Source organism: Hyposmocoma kahamanoa, unplaced genomic scaffold, assembly GCF_003589595.1.
Source record: "Hyposmocoma kahamanoa isolate Upper Pololo Valley unplaced genomic scaffold, ASM358959v1 224, whole genome shotgun sequence".
Taxonomy (NCBI): Eukaryota; Metazoa; Arthropoda; class Insecta; order Lepidoptera; family Cosmopterigidae; genus Hyposmocoma; species Hyposmocoma kahamanoa.
In genome coordinates this window covers 6482890-6507509 of record NW_020653743.1, presented here as the reverse complement: position 1 = coordinate 6507509, position 24620 = coordinate 6482890, and the positions used below count along the sequence as shown (strand labels likewise).

At 36.8% G+C, this 24620-nt stretch overlaps 1 protein-coding gene across 1 annotated transcript in view; it reads right to left on the bottom strand.

Annotated features, from left to right (window-relative positions):
* Positions 1 to 15944: 15944 nt before the first annotated feature.
* The window catches only part of LOC113228271 (dual specificity protein phosphatase 1B-like), an 11943-nt gene continuing 3267 nt past the window's right edge, over positions 15945 to 24620 (bottom strand). Inside the window, exons 3-6 of the mRNA XM_026461537.1 lie at positions 22552 to 22773; positions 21755 to 21898; positions 19358 to 19518; positions 15945 to 16336 (exon numbers count right to left, since the gene is read on the bottom strand). Coding sequence (XP_026317322.1) covers positions 16328 to 16336; positions 19358 to 19518; positions 21755 to 21898; positions 22552 to 22773 — 536 coding nt within the window. The 3' untranslated portion in view covers positions 15945 to 16327. The remainder of the gene's footprint in view (positions 16337 to 19357; positions 19519 to 21754; positions 21899 to 22551; positions 22774 to 24620) is intronic.

The window sequence follows — 24620 nt, the reverse complement described above, 5'->3', positions numbered from 1 at the left end:
GAAAAAATCGGAAATGAGTGGACAATTTTGTTTTCAGGAACTGAGAATGCCTAGTAAATGAGTCTTGTTTAATCTAAATTAAATATAAAAATATTTACCAATAAACCTAATGATGAAATTGCATTATCATGTAGTGTAGTTACATTCAAAGTTATGTTAAAATTTGACTCTTCAAAATGAAGCGAATAAATGAAAATGGTCTTTGATTCAATGTTTATATTCGGCACTATTATACGGCGGTATGATTTCTAACCATTCTTTTTTCTTTTTTGATTTGTAGGTAAACTTGAAATGGTAAAAACAATAATAATAAAATAATAAAAACCTCGTAGTGAATTATTTTAATAACAGAATATCGATAATATGTACGCTTCCAAGAACAACACTATCTCAAAAAGAATCGTTAACAACAATCTTCAAAATGTACAAACAAACATGCAATCTGAAGAAACCAAAGCAAAATTTGGCAAGATTTTGAATAAACTACTTAAATATGTCTAATTACATGAGATATTTAGGCTTTTGTGTGATTTATAGACAGAAAAATAACACGTGCCTGTACAATGTTACATTCGGTCGATCTTCGCTTTTTCAAATGCCACATCCCGTAATGCTGCAGCGACGAATTTTTATTAATACTTAATTGTTCTCACTGTCAATATTTTTGTCCATTTTATTACAATACATGCGAATAATTCAATAAAATACTTGGAAAAACATTTGTTTTGACATTTGATGTACTTCCCTTTGACAGTCGTATCATGTACCTCATGTACTACGAAATGGACACGCTTGACATTTAAGATGACGTTACGTATTTTCGATTCCCAAGTTTGAGACAGACCAGTGTAATGCTATCTCTTTTCGCTTAAGACGGCATGCAATAGTTAAATAAAGACAATAACATGTTTATGTTTTCAACATCCAAATGCATCATATACATATAACGTCTGATTTATATATGTCAACATAACATGTCCTTTAGTTTCCATAGTCTAAGGCCATTCCAGTTCGCCACAATGTAAATTCAGCCTCTGTCAGGTAAAATGACATCATTCAGTTGGTTTTAGTCGCAAAAAAATCTATTTAGTAGATCCGCCATTGAAAGTTATATAGGTAGGTGTTTAACTGTCCACTCTGGAATTATCAGCACCTTCCCTCAGTCTTTTTTTTTATGATACCAAATGACGGGACGAACAAGTCGCGCGCCTGGTAATCGTTGTAGTGCCACCCACTAAGATCTGAGGTGCACTGCCACTACGCCCGTCACCCTGAGACAAGTTGACAAGTCCTATGTGCCTGTAATTTTATCAGCACTATTAGGGAAGACGTACCCAATATTGGATATGTGCCCAATACTGGATACCCCGCCATAATGAAAACTAAACAACACCATCTTTATTTAAAAACTAAAACTACTTTAGTACAACGTACGTTACCAATATTTTGCTAGTTGTCTGCGTCATTTTTGCCTTCAGTTCGCTGTCTTCATTGAAAGTGTATGGGATCATTAAAAAAGATGACTGTTTAGATTTTTTTGCCCACTGCTTTTGCAAATTTAAAAGGATCATTTAAATACATGCCTTGGTTAATAGAGTTTACCATATACTGGATATCCAATATTGAATGGTATACCCTGTACTGAAAATCCATTAATTAGGGTACATATGAAGACATTGTGGATTTTTCTAATTAAAACAAAATAATTATGTAAAAAATAAATGAACATAGACATAAGTTTAAATTATTTTCTAATGTAAAGTCTTTAGATAGTCAATGACTGTGACTGCAATAAACATAAGTTTTTAAATATTATATTAGTGCTTTTTTCGAATGTTCAAAAAGTATCCGATATTTGGTACTTGTCCCTTACTATTAAAATCGAAATGCAGTAGGTAATGCTCACGTTATTCCTTGGCGGCAGAAATAGGTAAGGTGGCAGTAATTCCCGCGACAGACTCTTTCACGAGGAGCTTTATACTGCTACTAAAATACTGTCTCTAGAACCACATCACCGAGCATAAATCTGATTGCATTAAAAAAGTTGTGATTTAATCGGGTCTTGTCTTTTTTTAGTGCAATCTGATCTAAGCGGAATGCTGCCACTGGAGTAAGCTTATTCCAGAGTGGACAGTAAAATATCATACATAAATTAGTATTCTTCCGCCAAGCAGTAATGTGAGCATTACTGCGTTCCGATTTGGAAGGTTAAGGGTGCTGGTGAAATTACAGGCATATGGGACTTGTCAACTTGTCTCAGGGTGACAGGCGCAGTGGCAGTGCCCCTGAAATCTTTACAATTTAAAGCTCTTAGTGGCACCGTCACGAACAGCCGCATAGTTACCACCACCAGGCACACGACTTCTTCGTCTCATCACTTGATATTATAAAAAAAACACTATGTAACTTTTGAAAGGCGAATCAGATAAATCTCGTTTGTTTCGATTAGTACCTTAGGGGATGGAAAAAAATAAAGGAAATTAGAACCGATTAAAAGACTACCTATTTATCTGACTCATCAAATTTCAAAAAGTCGAGCATGGTCACACTGAAATAGACGACACAATCTGCAAACTATATTTAAAAACTACATTTCAACAAGATAATCGATACAAGGCATTCTTAAAGCGTAATATCAGAAATATCCGTCTTGTAGACATTCCGGCGCGTTACGTCAGAACGTGGAAATAGATACATTATTTCAAACGTGTTGCCAGATGACCGCCATAAAGTTACACAGTATTGGGTATAAAAGATAGCAGATATAATTGAAAATTAAGAAAAAGCGCGTAGAGTATCGGAAACGAGATAGGTTTTCATTTTGGTTATCACCTTCTCGTATTTTCTTGTTACCAAAATCCTTATTTTCAGCAGTAGGATCCATACGATAACAAATAATAACGTACACACTCATGGCCCCAGACTAGAGAAACCCTGTATTGCCATGAACACACAGATGGACAACCACAAATTACACCCAAACTCACGAGAGAAATAAATGTAGGCCATACAAATATTTCTCTCGGCCCGGGAATCGAACCCGAGACTCGAACGTTCGGCCACGGAGACAGTTGAATATGGATTCATACTTCATCGGTTGAGCTAACTGCTTTTTCAGCTTTTAGTCTGTTTCAGGATGATCAGATTAGAATGTCAAGACGCGAATATCCCCAACATATTATCAGTATCGATCAATGCAAAGGCAGCTCCTGTAGCTTGATTTTGATTGCCTCTCCCGATCGGAAACTGCGACATTTCCGAGTCGAGGCGCATAATTGCGATTCACAACTGGCCTATTGGAAACTTTTAACATTTCAAATCGGAACAATATTTGATTTAACTCACACATTAGAAAGATATAGTAGGAATCAGGTTCATCTTCTCGTTCCGAAACCCATCTGATTTCGAGACTACCCGATCGGTCCGATTCCGAATAGAATCGAAATCAGCAGGCTGTGCTCTCGTTCTCCGTCCGATATCTGCCCGGAACAATTACTTACTGTCAAATAAGTAATACTCGATCAAATAAAGAGGCATGATGCGAATGAAGCTTCATACTTGACATTGTACAATTTGTACATTACAGCAGCATCACAGTATCGAGTATTGAAAATTATACGAGTGTAGGGACAATGTGAAAAACCGCGCAGGTAAACGTTGTGGTTATGTGGAAATAAAGTTATTTCCGCATGGAAAGTAAAACACTTTTCATAACGATTGTATCGCCATCTTTGCGACATTTTTAGATCGCATAAAACTAAATAAGATATGTGGGTGTCTTATTTTGTTTTATATAAACTCCTTTCTATTCCCGATCCCAGACCTCTTTTGATTGTTTTTTTTAGGATACCAAGTGATGGACGAACAAGTCGTGCAGTTGTAAATCTGTAAGGCCCCTGAGCTGTAAATCGCAAAAATCTGAGCAATACTGCCACTGCGCCCGTCACCCTGAGACATGAGTAAAGTTGACAAGTCCCATGTGCCTCTAATTTCACCAGCACCCTTACCCTCCAAAACCGAAGCGCAGTAATGCTCACTTTACTGCTTGGTGCCTCGAAAGGCAGTAGGTGAAACAATTAGGCTACCGCGGCATCTTCTTAATATCAAAATATCAAAACTGGGACAAAAAAATTGAGAAAATGTCAAATGAAAGTACCTAAACTGTATTTAATAAGTGTCTCAAAAATATAATTAGCGTAAAAATAATCTAACTCAGTGAATCTGCCGCTAATCAAGACATCGTCTGCTAAATGCCACTATACAATAATAGAATTTTTAGTGATGGGACAATTATAATCCTCTAGAGTCGATAAACCTCCGACGTGTACTTTCTCCGCAATTGCCTAAAAACTTAGACTTGTTATCGAAATAATGACACACTATGCGTCGTCTTTAGAGGCGATAATGATAGAATATTTCGAATTGGGACAACGTAACCCCCACGGTCTAATCACTACGTACATTTTGCTTCATATGTCCAGGAAGATGGACGTCGTTAATAAATGGATGGCGCTGGCATCTCTCGTTTTTGCCATACAATTTTTAGATAATTTTTCAGAAGTCAAAACATATTTCATAAAGGCAGAGTAATTAACATCAAACGTTTAAATAAAAAAATTAACACAGAAAGCCAGTAGAAAGGATGAATTTGGAGACGTGTATGTAAATTTTTATTGAATTGATATTCGATCCGGCCGGCTTCGAACCGACATCTTCTAGCATACCGTGCCAGAAGCTATAGCAACTAAGCAACGGAACGAACCAGGGGACTTCACGAATTCTTCTATTTGTTTGTTGTCGTGTCTTTGTATTTGGTTTTTTCAAAAAAATTTTAGCCGTAGCGCCATCTATGAGAAATCTTAAGTATTTCGTCATCCAGTTAGATACCTTTACAGCTACCAGCCTTGGCAAGAGATGTCGCTATTCATTGTATTTAAATTTTCATAGAATTGATATTCAATTAATTTTCATGTGAATTTACTCCAGATACATATATGTAGTAGATATGTGTATGTAAGGCTCAACTCACACTGACGCAGAGGCGAAACGTCGCGACGCGTCATGTTTTTCACCTATAGCATATTCATCTCCATTTTCACATTGTTAAGGTGCAAATTTATGCTATGCAAAAATGGAGTCGAGTGTCGCAGAATTGAGCGCAGTGAGGCGTCAGACGTCGACCACACTGCCCAAGCAGCACATCTATATCTAAATATATACCATAAGATATGTAATAGAATTTAATTCGATTGTACATTTTAAGAGTACAAATTCCCTCAAGATATCTTGAAGAAGGTTTCTAGATAATTTAAAGTAAAAGTGGGCACAACTTTATTAGTAGATCACAAGAGTGCTTTGAAAAATTATCTGTAGGTAGTATTAAGAGTGATTCTTAGCTTTTTTCTCAAGTAACCCTTCTGGAGTGCTACAATACCATTTGTAGAACAGGATTTAGTCTAGTCGACAATTTTAAGGTAATTTATAGTCTATAATAATTTTATTAGCAATGATATTTTAAAACCAAAGTAACTAAAGCGTTACAAACGAAAGACGCTATTCTCTTAATACTAATAGATTTCAAGTTTAATGGCTTACAAAATATAAGCTATCAAAATTGCAACATGGCGAAATTAGATATAATACTTCTGAATACGAAAAACTTTAGAATACGAAAAGACTATTTTTACTTGCTTTACTGTGATCTTGTAGAAGAATATTCACTCCTATGAAGCTTTTATGATTATCTACAAAACGCGATGTTTCTATGCGATTTTTTTTTACAGTATTACAAAACCTTTTTATGGAGTAAACGTTATAGGAATGGTGAGCGTATTACGCAGCAAAAAAATTTTCAAAACATACAAGGTCATATAACAATTTAAAAAATCCAATTTGTCGCAAAAAACCATTATTCTTGTATAATTATATGGAATGTGTTATATATGACTAGAAAGGTGGATAAATTCCCTATCAGATAAGGATATTTCAATGACATACCTAACATTATGTTGGAAGAAATAAAATTATCATTACAAAATTGAGGTTATTTCTTCACGACAACCACATTTCACACAATGATTTCATTGTATTCTATTGATAGATGGCACGATACACATACACAACACTGAAGTACAGTAGTTTACGCGCTCATTTCAATTGTTTTTATTACTTCAGAACACGGAATTACTTCACAACAACAAACAAAAATGCATCATCCTCGCCTCGCGCGCGCATCTCCGACTAATGTATCGAATGATGTGACATAATATCCAAGGGTCACCATCCACCATTTACAGAGAACTATTATCTAAATCTATAGTATGATAAGACTGTTTATAGATATAATAGTTTTGAGGCCTATAAAGTGTGGTCCTTGAGTGGGTAAAGTGCGTCGCCAGGCGTTGTAGTTAAAAAACAGGACGCGATGCGACGCTTGGACTCTGCGCCATTGTGAGTTGAGCCTATAAGGAAAAGGTACTTCCCGCGTTAGGCGCCAGGGGTCCTATAAGCTTATGACTGTGCTTGTTTTGTATAAGGTATTCTTTGATAACCTCATACAGCCAAAATAACCCGACTTGTACATAAGAGTCGATATAACTTCAAAAGGCTTTGTTCGATTCCGCATAGCAGCGAAAGTGTTGTATTATTTTCACTAGAAATAAAAACACAAACTTACCTCGAAATTTTACAAGAAAACTGCTGTATTCGATAGGTACTTTACTAATGATTTTTCTTTTAAATATCAACTAAATTAAATAGAACACATATAGTATACATTATAGAACACATATAGTACATATTTAATTTGATTTATAAAAAAATAAATTCTGAATTAAAGCCACTGTCCCATTAGTACCGGAAAAATTTGAACTCGCGCTGAGGTAGTTTCGACGTTTAATGAAATTTGTGAAAAGCAGAATTAGAAGCGAAATACCCAAAACATCGTACGTCAACTGCCAAGGCGATCGCTTTGTTGTGCCACTATTAATCGGATATTTCTGGCGATCTATATTTACTAGAGGTTAGCACAGGTGCGCTTGTATTGACCGACCGGTGGATAAAGATTTTTTGCTGTTGCCTTTGTACGAGAATACTTTAAAGAACCCGAACTTAGGTTCGATATCGTGGTACATTAAATATTATGGTTATTTCAAGACGGGGGCGTTAATAAGGTATGTTAATATATATTTGATTCAGAATGCAACATTTTATTGTATTATTCAGTATACCATAAAAATAGAAGAACAGATAATATTGGGCGATCTCTAAGACTGTTATAGTATACGTATTATAGATAAATGTCTATGGTTAGACACAAAGAACGACATGGACTGAATATAACCTTTTTTTTGTTAATCTGGGGGAAACTGTTTACAGATACCCCAGCCCCGCGGGGGCAGAGCCGGGGTTATGTGGGACTGGACTGAACCCTGAAGGGGAGCAGCCCGACCGCACCAAACCCCCGGGGTGTTCCTCCTCTCCGCTATAGGTGGGGGTACGGGTACGCTATTGATGCTCGCTCGCGAGGCTCGCCGAATACCATCAGCCTTCCATCCCGGGCCCCTCTATACTGAGCAACGTACTCCCCCGAGAGAGCTACCCAGGGGCCATATACTGATTATAACCTAACCTAACCTGACCTGAATGTTAATTAATTACTGTACGAGCAGTATATTACGTATGTCACAATTTAACCTAAATATGTAGCTAATCGCGCGCATTGTCACGCTTACATTTTTATATATTTATTTCTTTTTTTTTGTTTTACATACATAAGCTAGCAACTATCATTCAAGTTCAACATTATCAACTACATTTTTTTTAATAATAACGCACTCACTCAATATCCCTAACCCTGTGTCGCGGGCCATGGACACACACATAGACAATCACAAATTACATCCAAGCTCACGAAAGAAATAAATGTAAGCCATACAAATATTTATCCCGGCCCAGGAATCGAACCTGAGACCTTTGCGTGGCAGTCCGGCACGGTAACCGTTCGGCCAGTGCGCAGTGGCAGTTATATTATATTCAAAATTGCATTGTATCTACTAAAATTATATTATACCTATAATTTTAGTAGATACAATGCAATTTTGCACTACAAACTGTTATTATTGCCTTACATATTTTACATCAACCTACCTCAACCGAACAGTGTACTCTGGGAAACATATAAATCCCATCATACATACATTACAACGAACATTCTATATTCACACACATTGGGTACGAGCCCCAAGAATTACTTTTTTCTAATTCCAGATGTCTGGAAAATATTTTACAGCATCGTAGGTTAATAAAAGTATCTAAATTCGTTTTAGTTAAAACAAACTGTTGCTTTTGGCATATTAAAAATGTTTCGTAAAAAGTTAGAACTAGTTATCTACTGCATTTTAATAACATGGTGCCACTAGAATTACTTAAAAGTTCAACTTCAGCTTCTTAAGTGAGTCGTTTTATCTTATGACAACATTTTATAATTTTAATCATACAATGTATTTAGATTAATCATAATATTGAAGACAGATAATGAGTACAGTTGTTGATTTTAACAAGTCACGAGTATACGACTGGAGTCGTCTTGTTTTGTTAAATATTACCGTTTAGGAACCTAATTATACAGCCTGATTATTATTGTTCATTAACTATATATCACGTAAGTAAATAATATATTGTCTTTACTACTATAAGTAAATTTAACTGTGGTTTCATTGCACAAATGTTAGTCTAATCAGTGTTGAGTATTAGGGTAGTAGGGTAGGGGTAGTTAATAAAAACTGTGATATTGGTAAAATATTCAGTTCTGTTGTAGATTTCTAGTTTGAAAACACGTGTAAACGAATAGTGCAGAAATGGTGTTTCTCATTTTTATATTTAAGATGCAGTAAAACTATTTCCGGAAATCCGAAATTTGAAAAAGTAATTAATTAATATTTGGTGGTTTTTAACCACTCTGCGTCGTCCTTGTCATTTGAAGATATTTATGGACTCATTAGAATCATCCGATCATTGCTCAAGAAGAAAAAGCTTTTAATTCTATGTCGATTTTTACGAATCTTCAATAAGAATAGATTTTACCATTACAGTTCCTAATAAATATGTTAGACCTTATTCAAAGGCTTAATACCTCTTCAGTTAGATCGAAAGCAAGTCTGCATCCTCTCGTTAATTTTCTATATCTAAATTGACGTTACTTATTACAGTCATCAATTTATATGCTTCACGAGCTCTTTTTGCTGTCTGGTGGTAATGATTTATCATTGAATAGGTCAAACACGTCACTTGGTCTACAAACATATCGTCGTGTCGTTAACATTGATGTGATGTGATTATTCTTGACAGATTTTTTCTTTTCTGGTTCCTGGCCACTTACTTTTGAAATTTTGAATCTTTGAATATAATCTACATCTTCTTGATCTCATGATAGCTGGTCTTACGGCGAGTCTATACTGCAATACTGAAATTCTAATAACTTGTTACCTCTCATTAAAAATCTGCGCGCAAAACGTTTTTGAAATTCGAACTTGACGACGGACTGTGGTGCACCAACGTTTTCTTTCGATGAAAAAAAAAACATGATGACACGTTCAACTACGCGATTTGTCGTACGTTATTTATGTAATATAAATCCGTTGGTATATTGTTGACATTAAATTGACAACGATGACTAATTTTGTTTATTAAAACTTATTTGTTATAGTCCAATTGGTTTTCATTCATCTACCACTTTCCTCGCAATAGTGATGCGAAAAGCAGTGTGTTTCGCTCGGCAGCAAAGTTGTTTTGCGTCTCGTGACTGGAAACCCTTCCTACGCTCAGGACTCTATATTTGAACTCGCTTCGCTCGTGGTTCAATATTAGAATCCTTCGCTTGTTCGAACCTTGCATAACAAATAACTATTTTATCGTTTTTATGACGGATTCACTAATTAACAAGATTTGCAATTTACATACTTTGGTCTATAATGGTCTACATCGTTCCCTTGGTATAATAAAGCCATATGTGATCATACGTCAAAAGTGCTTTCATCATATGCGAGTCATAAAAATAATACAAAATATATTAAACAAACTAAAGATTTGGTCATCCAGTCACTTAGTATTATAAATAATAATAAAATTTATTTACTTACCTATACAGGTGCACCGAGAACTTCAGGATGCAATACTAATATTGTATCGGCAAAACCTTCAAAATCCCGTTGTGACTACCTCACATACGGCCCAACAGAGACGCAATCCGCTTTCGTCTTTTGACATAAAAATCATCGTGTAGCTTACCGTCAGGCGCACTTGATATTATAAAAAAAAGTTAAAATTTTCATTTGTCTTCTAACTTCTCTCCTGAAAAGTTGTCATTTTGCAGATGCGACCTTAGGGCGCGATGTTATCTAATGTAAATGACAGCGCAGTGTTAACAAATTTATATCCGTTCCTAGCATGGGGTTTTGCTTTTATTTACGCGGTGTATTTGAACGTGAGCCTAAATTTTACACTATGCCAACATAATTAAAAAAAATCGTTTTTTTTTCTTAATTTTTTTCCACAAAATTCGTTTTTTTTGTTTTCTTTTTCAATTTTGATTTTGGTTTCTTTAATTTTTTTTTACAAAATTCGGGGAGCAAAATATTAGTAAATAAAATAAGGTAAATATTAAGGCAAATATTAGTAAATAATAAAAAATAAAATATATTAAAAACAGAAAATACCCAAAAAATTAATTTGGCATATGAAAGTATCGCAATGCGCGATGGCGGCCGCTATGTCGTTCAACCGCTAGGTTATTTTCAAGTTTTGGAATAAATGTCAATTTTATAACTTTATATAAAAATTATGTGCAAAGTTACTTATTTTATTCTTAAATAATCCGTTTACATAATTTTAGCCTGTTTTCGGGATTTTATTGATCGGGTAAAACCATCGAGTATCTAACCAGAAATAGAGACGAAATGTCATTTAATTTGTTTGAAAACTGTTCTGCCACATCATTACTGTGACAACTGCGCTCCGATTGGCCAGCCTGAATTCGAAACAATTGACGGGTGTCGTCAATTGTTTTACTTCAAATCGGCCAGTTAACTTGTGCTTTGCTATAATCGACGAAAATTGCAAAATCACAATAATCACATATTTAATTACCGATGAAATTTGATTCCGTTTGTTTTGTAATTAGATGTTTTGCTGTTTTTCCCCACACCATCGAATGGAACAGCACGCCATTGTTACAGATTTCTTTGTACTCTGATCTTTATTACAATAAATACATAATATTTTTGGAATATACGGAGACGTACACACAGGTCAGTTGTTGGCGCTGTACTATTTCAGCTTTCTAATTTGTAATTTCAGTGTAAACCAGAGTATCACTGATGAGTTCCCAGGAATGTATGGACCTTATTTCATCTCTATTTCTGGTTATATACTCGATGGGTAAAACACATCATATCGTACAACAAATTAGCACATTCTTTAGACAATATCTTTAGGTATATCGTATATTTTTTGTGAGACTGTTATTAAATAGTAAATACCTCAACCATTTGATCTAGCAAAGTTCTTCCCGCTTCTCTTCCGGTGACTCGTCTTAACCAAAAAGCATTACTCAATACAAGGCGTATACGAAATGTAGGTCAAAATGCAAGATTATAGTGTATAGAAGATAGTGATTGCAAATTCGTGAAAATATTGTTCTCTCTACCGGTGGTATACGAAAGATATTTTAAAAAAGACTTAGACATTCCGTTTCTCATATAGATACCAATATCTGCCTGACACGTATCTAACCCAGGCAAAACAACAGCTCAAAGAAAAATAGAAGATATTTCGAACTTCAACAAAGTTTCATCACAGCTTGCTATAAATATCAACGTGTTCTAATAATAGATGGTATTATGGCTTCGCGCTCAATTTCAGATATCTTTTGGATCAGCTGCTTTAATTAATTGTTCTTCCTGTGATGCGCGGGAGCATCAAGCGTTGCATTCTTAATTGTTTGTTTTCACCCTGTGTGTGATGTGTGTGATGTGCAAGAGATTTTGTTGAGATTGTATCTTAGGCTACTAACAGAATGACTGCATGTTAGCAGTTAATGTTTGCAACTTCATGCAGCCGAGACCACGATTGCATGAGGTTGATAATGACTTCGCGCATTGACTGCATGCAGTCGATCTTGGCTGCATGATGTCGGTTTCGACTACATGCAGTTAATACGTGAAATCATTATCCGACACCTCGACTGCATGAAGTTGATAACGACTGCAGCAGATAAGTTAATGCCTGAAGTCGTTATCAACTTCATGCAGTCGTGGTCTCGGTTGCAAACATGCAGTCCATCTGTTAGCCTTGTTTTATGAGTTCAAAGTCTACGAGGTTGTACCTGTTACCATTTATCTCGAAAACTGTCAAACCGTTTTTGTTTGGATCTTCAATCAAATCATTTATTGTGTACGCACATCCAGAAAGACTTTTTCTGGATGTGCGTACGTAGTAGAATTACGTTGTCGTGTCAGTACCTACAGCACACAAAGTACTTAATTAAATTAATTTAACTGTATGTACATATATACACAAACAGATTACAAATTAGTTTAAGAATCTAAACGATGTAATATAAACCATATTGGGTTTTACCGTACATCGTCATATCGTTTCGATGTCTTTAAAGTACTAGTTGCTATGAACGAGTTATTATAATCTCAAAAACCTTAATTATAATTTCAATTCTTAGTCTCATGCATGTCATTATTTTATAGTTAACTATTATTCTATATCCTTATCATGTAAGTAATCGCTGACTTTATACGCTTTCCAAGTAAATAAATTAATAAACGCTTTTTAAAATTGACAAATTGTCTTTTATGCCAAGTATATATATGATTTGGCAGCTTGTTGTACAGTTTTGGTGCCATCGCACTAATATTTTATGAAAGAGGGTAGTCTTACAGGATACCAATTTCATTTTATTGTGTTTTCGTGTACGTTTTAATTTGCTGATGAGTGTGAGATTTCTCCGGACAAAAAAATATTTTTCAATAATCTCTCAGTACAACCAAAACTGACGACAAAGTTATTCATCTCCTAGTTTGCCACCTTTAGAGTAAATAGAACCACTACTGAGGTACCATCTTTCCAACAAAAAAGAATCATCAAAATAGGTTCACAAGTGCCAGAGTTATCGCGTAACATACATACAGAAAAAAACAACGCAAATTGAGAACCTCCTCTTTTTTGAAGTCTGTTAAATGTATAAATTGAAGGAAAAATCTTAGATCATCAAGAACTAAGATATATACATATACGCATTGACTTACAAATAAATGGACGACGGATCTAATACGAAAACCACGAAAAAAATGTCCCAAGTCAACCTATTTAAACGTAGTGACATGTAAAGGAATATGAAAAAGCTAAAACGTTGAATTTAAATTGTAATGTCATCGCAGTACTGTCTAATTTTGCTTGCTTCGCTGTCAGTCGAACAAACGAAGACTAAAGCGTGAATGACGCTCTGTATACGATTTTAACGCCCTATAAGTTCGGACACTTTTTGGCGCGGACCCGACGTCCATATAATTGTAAGTCAATGCATATACGTCACAACCCGCTAATCGCCCGAACACGTTTTTTTGCATTCAATACGTCCGGATAGCTTTACCCCAAAAATTGATACCGTATCTCATGACTGAGGTTACATATCCGTAGTAACCCACTATACTCGTATATCTACATGTTTATCTATCTATCTTGGTTATTAAATGATTATCACTAATATCAGGTTTCTTACCACGGTATGACTTCTTTTTATTTTCCCGATATTTCGGAACGGTTGCAACACTCGGGTTGTCAACCCGTGACCATGGAGCGTGCAACCGTTCCGTAAGAAACCTGATATTACTGATAATCATTTAGTGAATAACCACGAAAGTCTTAAAAAACTTGGTTGATTAAATAACCAAGTAAATATTTTAATTATATCGGTTTTAATAATTTAATTTAATAATATAATTTACTTTTATCGGTAGGTAGCACAGCTGTGAGAGTTCAGACACCGATAAAAGCCTTTAATAAAGCTACCACGTCCAATATGAAAGCTTAGTATAATGCTCACTTGAACCCCTTTTTCCGACTGGCTTCATATCTCTCGCGGAATAAAGCTTTCTGGATCACTCGCTTACACCGCCAAAGACAAAACACGTTTGTTTATTTCTTTTTTGTGGATAACTTACGTCTAGATGTCGCTGCCAAAGTTCCTAATACACTGCTGGTAGTACTTTCCTGGACAAACTCGGTAAATACCAAGAGTCACAGTTGTCATTGTCGCTAAATGTTAAGATCTTTTTGAGACTGCTAGAGACGTTAATTGCAATTTACCATATACAATCGTGAATTTTTTAATCAGTAGTTAGCGACAACGTTAATTTCATGGTAGAGGCATTGAATTTGTAGCGCAATAATTTTCAACATCAATGTTCGTCTCCGCAAAGACCTGTTGTGTTGTACTTTTTTATGATGATATTAAGTAACGGGACGGACAAGTGGTGCACCTGGTGGTAAACGACACGCCTATCCTATAACAATTGCAGTGCCACATAGAGCTTCAAATCACAAAGATGTGAGGAGCACTGCCATATGTCATCCTGAAACATACGTTGACAAGTCCCATGTCGATGCCTTACCTTATCAAACACGTATCTTACAAAGATTAACTGCCTCTGTGGCCGAACGGTTACCATGCCGGACTGCCACGCAGAGGTCCCAGGTTCGATTCCCGGGCCGGGAGAAATATTTGTATGGCCTACATTTATTTCTGTCGTGAGTTTGGGTGTAATTTGTGGTTGTCTATGTGTGTCCATGGCACCCACGACACAGGGTTTCCCTAGTGTGGGGCTATGTTGAGTGTGTGCGTTATTATTATTATTATTATCATTATTATCATTATTATTATTATCATTATTATTTTCGTATTTATTTTAAACTCTCGCCTCTCCCAAGGCCTAAAAAATTAATTTTGAATTTTTAAATGGGAGAGGCGGTATTTCCCGGCAATGGCACATTATTATTATTATCGTATTTATTTTAAACTCGTTTATTTTTTTTATTATTATTATTATTATTATTCAGGAAATGGCAAAACCTTCTATTCATTTTAAAAATTCTTATCAAGGGTGTTAATTTGGATAGATTAGTTTAAGAATAGGTAAAAGCCGGTGTGTGAATATGAAGGAAATGTGAAGGGAAATCAGCCTGCAAAATTTATATATACGAGTAATTTTTTGCATTTCAGCTACTTTGTGCTTTAAGATACGAGTTTGAGAAAATAAGGCGACTGTGTGATTGTTTGTAATTCCACCAGCGCCCTTCAAAATCGAAACGCAGTAATTCTCACATTACTGCTTGGCGGCAGAAATAGGTAAGGTGGCAGTAATTCCGTGGACGTACTCTTTCACAAGGATCTCTACGTAAATGTATGCTAGACAACTTTTTTTATTAATAATACTAATAAACGGGACGAACAAATCGTGCGCCTAATGGGCGATACGTCCGTCCATAACAGTCGCAGTACCACTCACAAAAGCACAAAGAACTGAGGGGAACTGCCACTGCGTCTGACACCCTGAGACATAAGTTGACAAGTCCCATGTGCCTAATTTCACCAGCACCCTTACCCTTCGACACCGGAACGCATTAATGCTCACATTACTGTTTGTCGGAGAAATGGGTAAGGTTGCAGTACTTCCCTGGACGAACACTTAAAACTCTTAACTTATTGCTAAAGGAGAAAAACAAAACAGTTATTGCTTTTCAAACAGTCACACGGACCTATTGTATTAATAAGAAATACAAAAGGCAAACGTAAGGCTAAAAAACGAATTTCAGCATGACAATATCACATGGCAGCCAATTTTAAAGCTTTCCATTTGAACACACCATTTTTTCTTGAGAAGAAATATAGAATAATGTTAAACCTACTTAACTGCTACATTTTAATTTCAAAATCAGGTAGCCCGTCTAACTGCTTGCCGTTATAAACACAATACAAAACTCTGAAAATGGCTAAGATATAAACTTATCAAATTTAAATTAGATACGGAGGTTACAACAAAGGCTAAATGTAATATATCATAGCATAGTTTGTTTCTGCTTTTGTCACGTTAATATTTTGTTAGCGTACATTTTTGATCATGAAATTTCATTACAGTAGTGACGTACTCTATATCCCTTCTGCGTAGATATCATGCCTTCATTTATCTTTAATCCTATTTTAAATATAATTTTGGTTCTGCTTTTCCATATTTCCCTTTTATCTTGTATTTAGTTCGATTCAAAATGCCTGTAAAAGAAGTATATGAAAAAAATTAAAAGTGCCTCTAATGTTGCTAAAACTAAACTTGTTTGAAAGTATCTAATTTTCAGTGGTATGTTTTTGATAGCTTTAAATCACAAAGCCCGTCACCTACGTAGAGACAAGTTAACAAGTCCCATGTGCCTGTAATTCCACAAACGACCGTAGGTACCTTTCAAAATCGGATCACAGTAATGTGAGCATTAATTACTGCTTGGCGGCTGAAATAGGTACGGTGGCAGTACTTCTCTGGACGAACTTTTTTACAAGGAGATCTACTAAACTACTACTGTTTTCCTGTTCTTTTCTTTTCCTTACTGTTCAACCGCTCGAAAAATTCGATAGCATCACGAATATAGATATTCATAGTGAACAGTGCCTCACAACAAAAATCCAATAGTATTCTCTTGGTCTCTATTCTCTATCAGTCTTGAGACATTTTTGCAATCTTAAGGGCACCTGCAAACTACAGACTTTCTCTCCACCGACAGTTAAGTGGAGTCGGGCTGCTAGCGGGCACACTGAAATAACCAAACAATCTGGTGTCGAAAAATTGTGCTAATTAGTGGCTGCTCTCGAATTGCGTATTAAAAATTAAATTATCCAGATAAGTTATTATTGCTTTTGTACAATAGAGAAAAAGAGAAACCGTATTGGGTACATTGGTAAACTTAACAATCGATAACCATTTGGTCGATAGTTTGCCGACCAAGTGACGGGACAAGCATGCCGTGTGCCTGGTGGTCGACGATACGCCTGTCAATAGGAGTTGCAGTGCCAAACAGAGCTTTAAGCCGCGGAGGTCACCCTCAAGGTCATTGCCACTGCGCCCGTCACCCTGAGACGTACGTTGACAAGTACCATGTGCCTGTAATTTCACTAGCACCCTTACCCTTCAAAGGATCACAGTAATGCTCACATTACCGCTTAGCGGCAGATATATGAAAGGTGTCAGTACTTTCTGAACGAACTCTTTCACAAGGAGCTCTACTGCTTCTAAACCTAGCAACCCGTCAAACTTATTTGTCGATTGACATCGAGTCGTTATAAAGTGCGCACTTGGCACCGACTGAACTGTCGGCCGACAGAATGTCTGCAGTCTACGTGTGCTCTAAATTGACAGAAAATATAAATCAATGTTTAAAAAACGGTATAAAACCACAAACAATTTACCAGGCCAGTCAAATTAAATAATTAATATTATTAAACCTTTCAGTTATATCTTCGTTTTCTATAAAATTGGAAATTTAAATTCCTCTGTTCTAATCACAGAAACTCAATAATAACAATAGAATTAATCGAAACATAACGAAGAACTGTAACGAAGATGTGAATGAAATCTTACAGGTTCAAGTTGACGGATTGGTTGTGATTTCAAGATTTTTTAAACCACAGTCAAGCTTGGACCATCGACTGAAATCGTTAAAAAAACTGAAAAAGAAGTTTTGGCATTGTGAAAATACAGAAACATCTCTAGAAACTACCTACACAATATTAATGTCACACTACTTTGGGTAGGGTTTTAATTTTATACAACATTAAATAATTAAAATAAATATTAGACAACATCACGTACGTTGCTCTGATTCTAAAGTACGTAACTAAAGCACTTGTGTTATGGAAATCGGAAACAACGACGGTACCAGTGTATGCAGCCAGTCCACCATTGAGGTCGTCGATATTCCTCTCGATTTTTTATTGGTGAAATTATTAATCAGAAACCGAAAATATTAACCGAAAATAGACGCGATAATATAATAAAAATAATGAGCCAGACAATCACATTAATAACCTGGTCTAAAAACTAGGGACATCCGGGGCATTACCCAGAACACCCCGACAAGAACAAATTTACAAAAGTTTGTTTCCTAAATTGGTCCTAATTTAGTCATGAGACCGTTATAGCATCCACAACGTTAACCACTGAGTAACCGAGGCTGTCAAGCACTGGGGTAGGCGAAGCTCGGATCCTGACCTTAAATTCTAGAATTTTTACGTGTTATGAAGTAAAGAGATACTAGCATCGTCGAAAAATTGGAATAATCAGGAAGGACTATAATCGGCTTTTTGATATCTTATTTAGTTTCAGTTTTATTGTTAATTGCACAAAATATCATAATCAGAAATTGACATTTTTTAGGTGCTAATATCTCGAAAGTTACCGAAATGCAAATACGCTAATTATGATAAAGAAGGCAGTATGCATTTCGATTCTCTGTCTAATATTAATTGTTGGGTATATATAATTCGTACCCTTGGTAGAAGAAAGCCACGTATGATCACAAGTCACATAAAAATAGTACGTACTACAGACCTGCCTAAATGAGTCGGTTCCTGAGGTAGCTGTGCCGTGCGGGAGGAGTGACTGTTTATGTAACAGTTATGTCGCGTTGCACATGGGATAATTTCGACAAGATTTTTCTGACGATATTCAATAACAAGTTCATTGAAAAAAGTGCCAAATTACATGTATATTCATCAATTAAACAGTTTTTTTAATTATCGTTTCACATAAAAAGTACTGACTCATTTGGTCGGCACTTTTTAATCAACTTGCTATTGACTTTCGTCAGAAAAATCTCGTCGAAATTATTCCGTGTGCAACGCGACATAACTGTTACGTAAACTATCACTCCTCTCGCATCGCGCAGCTACCTCAGGAACCGATTCAGTTAAGCGGTTGTCCTGTACATGAAACAAATTACGTATAATTTGAAATTTTATAACACTCTATTTAAGCAAGAAAGTAATCGATTAATTTCGTTCGTAGAATCATCAAACCTCTGTTCTGAAAAGTTGTAATTTTGCAAATGTGACCTTCTTACACCAAGGGTAAGAATTGCTTAAACCAATATATATATATCGATTGTCATAATGCGAATTTATGGATCAGGTGACCATTTTTATCGTGACAATCAAATCTGTTAGGGTAATCGAATTTTATGTCTGGAGATAGACGTTCCTTTATTGCATTTGCTTTCAAATTAGAGCCTGTGGTTGATGGCTTACCAGGACTGCGATAGGCACAAGGACACCAACGACAACAGCGGCGAAAGAAGCTATTTTGTATTTATGTTTTCTTGCGTTTACATTCACGTACGCTTCGAATCGACTGAAACTATCGACATCGTAATTTAGACGTTCATATTGTTGCAATTGTGATATGAAACCTGGAATATTATTTAAAAAATTAGGTGTAATAATTTTTAATACATAGTTCGTACACAAAGAAAAATTCCTTCTACGAGTATCTGACAGGACTCGAACGGGCAACCTCTACAGATCGATACCAACTGAGATACAAATAGATATTCAAAGGTAGCAAATGCAGATTGCTATACAACGTGACGTCAATGGTAATGGCAGATATATTTATAACAATAAAGTCAATATCTAACGTCAAAGTTCGGATATTTACGTTCGTAAATATCCGTAGTTTCCAAGTTTTCCCAATCTGTAATATTTCCGTAGACAAACAAAGTTCCAATTCTACTTGAAGCAGTTCTTATTATCACTGACGTTATCTACCGACCCGAGAGATAGGGTTTTCCGGAGAGACTATGGGCTCGATGGCAAGACCAGGGTACAGTGGGCGTCCGGGACAAGCCCTCCGCCAGTGATACGCCTTCACGGGTGTCTTTGGTCGATACGGACGTGGATATGGACTCGTGGATATGGTTTGGTGAGCTGTAGAGACGGACATGTTTGTCTGCCCCGGTTTCATGTGGCCGGGGCGACTGTCCCGCGCGCAGCTAGCGAGTCTTAGTAGCGGTCTAGTTGAGGGCTTGAGGCGAGGAGACGCGCGGGGCACGTGAGTTGCCCTTTAATTCGGTAGCTATGCCTGGACATTGTCGCAGGACACTGCTACTTGGCATCTTCGGCTCTAGCCCGGAGAGCTAGTAAAGGATGAGCTAGACATCTTCCGGTCCCTCCGGCCACGCAGGAATTTGGGAACTGGAGAGACGCCGTTCTTTCAGCGTCGGGAAGTGAGCGTGCGTTACAGCTCGGCCACCAATGAGGAGATTTGGTAGTCGGCGGCTCAGCGGCGGTAACCGTTAGTCGTGCGGAGTACGTCGGGACGTGACCGTGCCTACAGCTCCGGTACCTATTTGGAAAATAGGGAGGGTGCTGTACGTACACCCGGGGAGGCTCACTAACCTTACAGAGAACCGGATGAAGCCCGTGCAAATGTGCTGATCCGGGGCTAAGACCTAATTTAGATGGTCCCTGTGCGGGTTCGGTCTTACACAGGTCGTAGTGCCCTACCCGCATAACCAAGAGGTTGATAGGGAGGGGTACTATAAACAAGACTTATGTAGAAACATATGGGAATGTCCTTATCTAGCAGATATAGGGTTTTTCGGAGAGATTACGGGCTCGACAACAAGACCAGGGTACAACTACACGAGCGTCTTTTGCGGACCCAGACTTAGATATGCTCTCGCTGGGGTTTGTGGTGACCTGCAGAGACGGACATGTTTGTCAGCCGCGGTGGCGTGTGGCCGGGGTGTCTGTCTTGTGTGCAGCTTGCGCGTCTTAGTAGAGGTCTAGTTGAAGGTCAGAAGCGAGGATACTTGCGGGTCACGTGAGTTGCCCTTTAAGTTGGCCAAGAGGTTGATAGGGAGGGTAATTATAGTCAAAACTTATGTAGAAAAGGTATGGGAGCTGTCCCTTTTTATTTTAGATTTCACGAATTTGCGCACTTGTGGCACAATGAAAGAAGACTATATGACGCTTAGCGCCCTATCGTCGGGGCAGGTCAACGCGAAGTGCTATATTGTGATGTACACGCCCCTGAAAGGGGGGAGGTGAAAGAAGAAGGGACAAGGAAACCGAATTTGTAGGGAGTCAAGACGCGCTTCACGGGAAGGAGCCCCGAGCAAGTACCGTGAGTGCCTCCCGTATTTACGCCCGTATGCTGAGAAGCAGGAAGGACTGTGCGAGATGGTGGGGTTATCCGTTTTTATTATTAACGGAGTTAGAGCGATGTCACACGGGCGTTGCCGGTGCGTTACAACGTCGTAACGCTATGATTTCAACGCATCGATTACCATACAAGCAATGCGTCGTCGCAACGTAACGCTGCTTATTTTCGCACCGCAGCACCTCTCCCCACTTCGTCTCCTGGCCCCTTGTCCAATGCGTGCATGCTTCGTCGCCGCGCATGCTACTATGTAGCATGTCGATCTGATGTACACACATCATTTGCTTTTTTTTAGCACTGATGCATTTTTTTGGTTGACTGATTCATTAAACGTTCTTGATCCCTATGCACTTTTGTATATGTAGTATACTCTGCGTCACCGCTCAACTCTTACGCTCGAACGTACATGTAAAAGCGAATTGAGCTACTTATTTCTGAAGTATGTAGAAAAGCCTCCTAAATGTTAAAAAGTCTTAAATAACCTGGATTGGGGTTGATGAATCGTCTTCGCTGGCGGACGTAGTTATATGCTTGCTGGTATGTCAGCTCGTATCTTTCCATAATGAACGCAATGACCAAAGTGGCTGAACGAGAGACTCCAAAATGGCAGTGAACGAGAACGGCTCCTGCGCAGTCAAACTTGTAATTTAGTAATTAACTACTATCTGATTGGTTCATCACTGTATTCATAATTCATAAACAATTGTCGGAATTGGGGGAGTTAACTTACCCAAAGTATGAACGTTTTCTTAATATGGACATAGCTATTTCTTTAACTGACAAAAATAAAAACAATAGTCCCAGGATTTGTAGAAAAGAATATCCACGTTATTCTTTAGTTTAGCTAAATTAACTCCCGATCACTGGTCATAATTAATTTATTCGTGAAAACATAGGTTGAATAGAACATGACATGTATAAAATAAGTATAATTATAGTTTCTCTATGTCTGGCCAAATATTAGGCACACAAATATTGAAGGTATAATATACCTTCAGGAAGGCATATTATAAAAAATTATATAGTAATTGATAAGCCGGAGAAAACAATATAATATAAATAAAAAACTAATTTATAAATTCGTGTAAAAGAAAAAAGAATCAATTGGGCAATAGAAATTAGTTTGTTTAAAAGAAAATTGTAAAGCAAAGCATTTACAACGAGTATCTAACTTATTATCTATAAACAATAATATACACATTTAAGTGTCTTTCTATGTATTTATCTATCAAAAAGTCTATTTCTTTATCTATCTACGTAATTTTTAAATTTATTCTACCTTTTTGCAAACCCTCGCCGATAAATGCGTTGGCCATTGGGAAGTAGGGCAAGAGATGGGTTTGAGGAGTGTCGTAGGCCCTAATAAAGAGTGTGCTAATATTGGCATTTTCAAAAGAAGATTTCGGCAGCCGATGAGCTTCAATGGTGAGCACATGGGAAATGTTAAGCTTTCTGAGAACAGTTTTGTCTGCTGCAGCTCGTGCATTGCTCAAGTATAAACCTGAAATAGCAGTAGATAATATTTGTACTATTTATTTTATGATAAACTGTTACCCTTGATAATAAAGCTGTCTTTTTGGGAGTGACCTTACATAGTAAACTTCAATGGTTTCCACATACATCTTCCTTAGTCCGTAGAATACGTGAGCTTACAGATGTTGCTACTGCTAGACTAGTTTACTTTAGTTATTTCCATAGTATAATGTCCTATGGGATTCTCATGTGGGATAAAGCGGCAGATATACAAACCATATTTGTGTTGCAAAAACGAGCGATTCGTTCTGTGTTCCGTTTAGGTTCTCGGGTTTCTCTCAGAGAAAAGTTTAAGGAGACTGGCGTCATGACTGTGGCATCACAGTACATTTACTTTCATTAAGGAAGAAGATATCCATAATATTAACCTTAGAACTAAGTCCAAACTCATGGTACCACGGTTTCGTTTAATTAAGGTAAACGATTCTTTTATGGGGAACTGTATACGTTTTTACAATAAGTTTCCAGGGAATATGTTAAGATTATCATTTCCTAAGTTTAAAACTTACAATTAAAAGTGTTTTAATTGAAAAGTCATATTACAAAATTGAAGAGTACGTTTTAGATAAAGAAATATGGAAAGACAACAAGTATATTCAAAGTGTATTCCGTAGTATTTAAGTTTATTTGAAAAGAGCAATCCCTAGAGTTTCTTGCTCCTTCTTCGTAGTGAACGAGCTTAAAAAATGACGTTTTCAAGTGTAAAAATTTTAGCTATGGAATAAAATTAAATGATTATTTGACTTTGACCCACTGTTCACTGTTATAAAAAAACGCACACAGCTCTATACGTTTATGCAATGCAAATAGAATGAACTTTAACGTATTCGGTGTGCAGTGGCGCATAGTACTAATGCATCTTTTTCACACGGCGCGAAGTCATACGTTTTTTATCGAATAGAACAAGCGGCATCCATTAAAGTATCTTTTGGAAGGAGGACACGTATAATTTTATTAATACAAAATGACGGGCGAATCTTCTGTGGATAACGATTAATGGATATCTTTAGTGTAACAAAGGCCCGTTTTTTCGTCATTTCCAGATTTTCGTAAAATTTTTCAAATGTGTTTGTACGCACTGCTTCTTGATTCATTGGATGAATCCAATACCGGTTCTGTACGGCGGCAAAGCCGTTGGTGTCTTCTATGCCAATATAAAAGTGCATCAAAGCGTGGATCCATCACAGACGTGTTCTCAGGGCGATTGCTGTATGAATACTGCTGCTATCCGTCTTTTAAACGCATGAAAATATATCGTGTGAACACCCCGCGGTCTGTCAGTTTATAATCGAAAACGTGCAGGACAATGTCGTGTGAACGAAAGCATAAGTGACTGCGGGGTCGAATATATCTGTGCCTTGAGGTTACCTATCACAAGCTATAAACATTATTCACAGAATTTTATTAACCGAAAATCTTTAGATTTTTATTGAATACATTTTATTTTATTTGTCCGAAAACACGTTATGGTTTTTTTCATTACACCATTTAATGTTTCACTATTTTGACAAGTTTTAAAAAAACAAATGATATCCATGATAGATTTTTGTTGTATTATTTCTTATCACAGATATTAAAAGTATTAGAACGTGCACAATACAACTCGTCAAATTAAAGCACCTCGCATGTTTAAAAAATATGGTAAACGAAATGCAAGTTAATTTGATCGAGTTGTAGTCGCTCGCTACGCTCGTTTCGCTCGTTCGGATCGTGCTGCTTTTTCATATACTAACCTAACCTAAACCTACAGAAAGGGGTCGTACCGTCAAGGTAATGCAAACAAATTCGGCTCTGGCATTCGCCGGCCACTTCCGC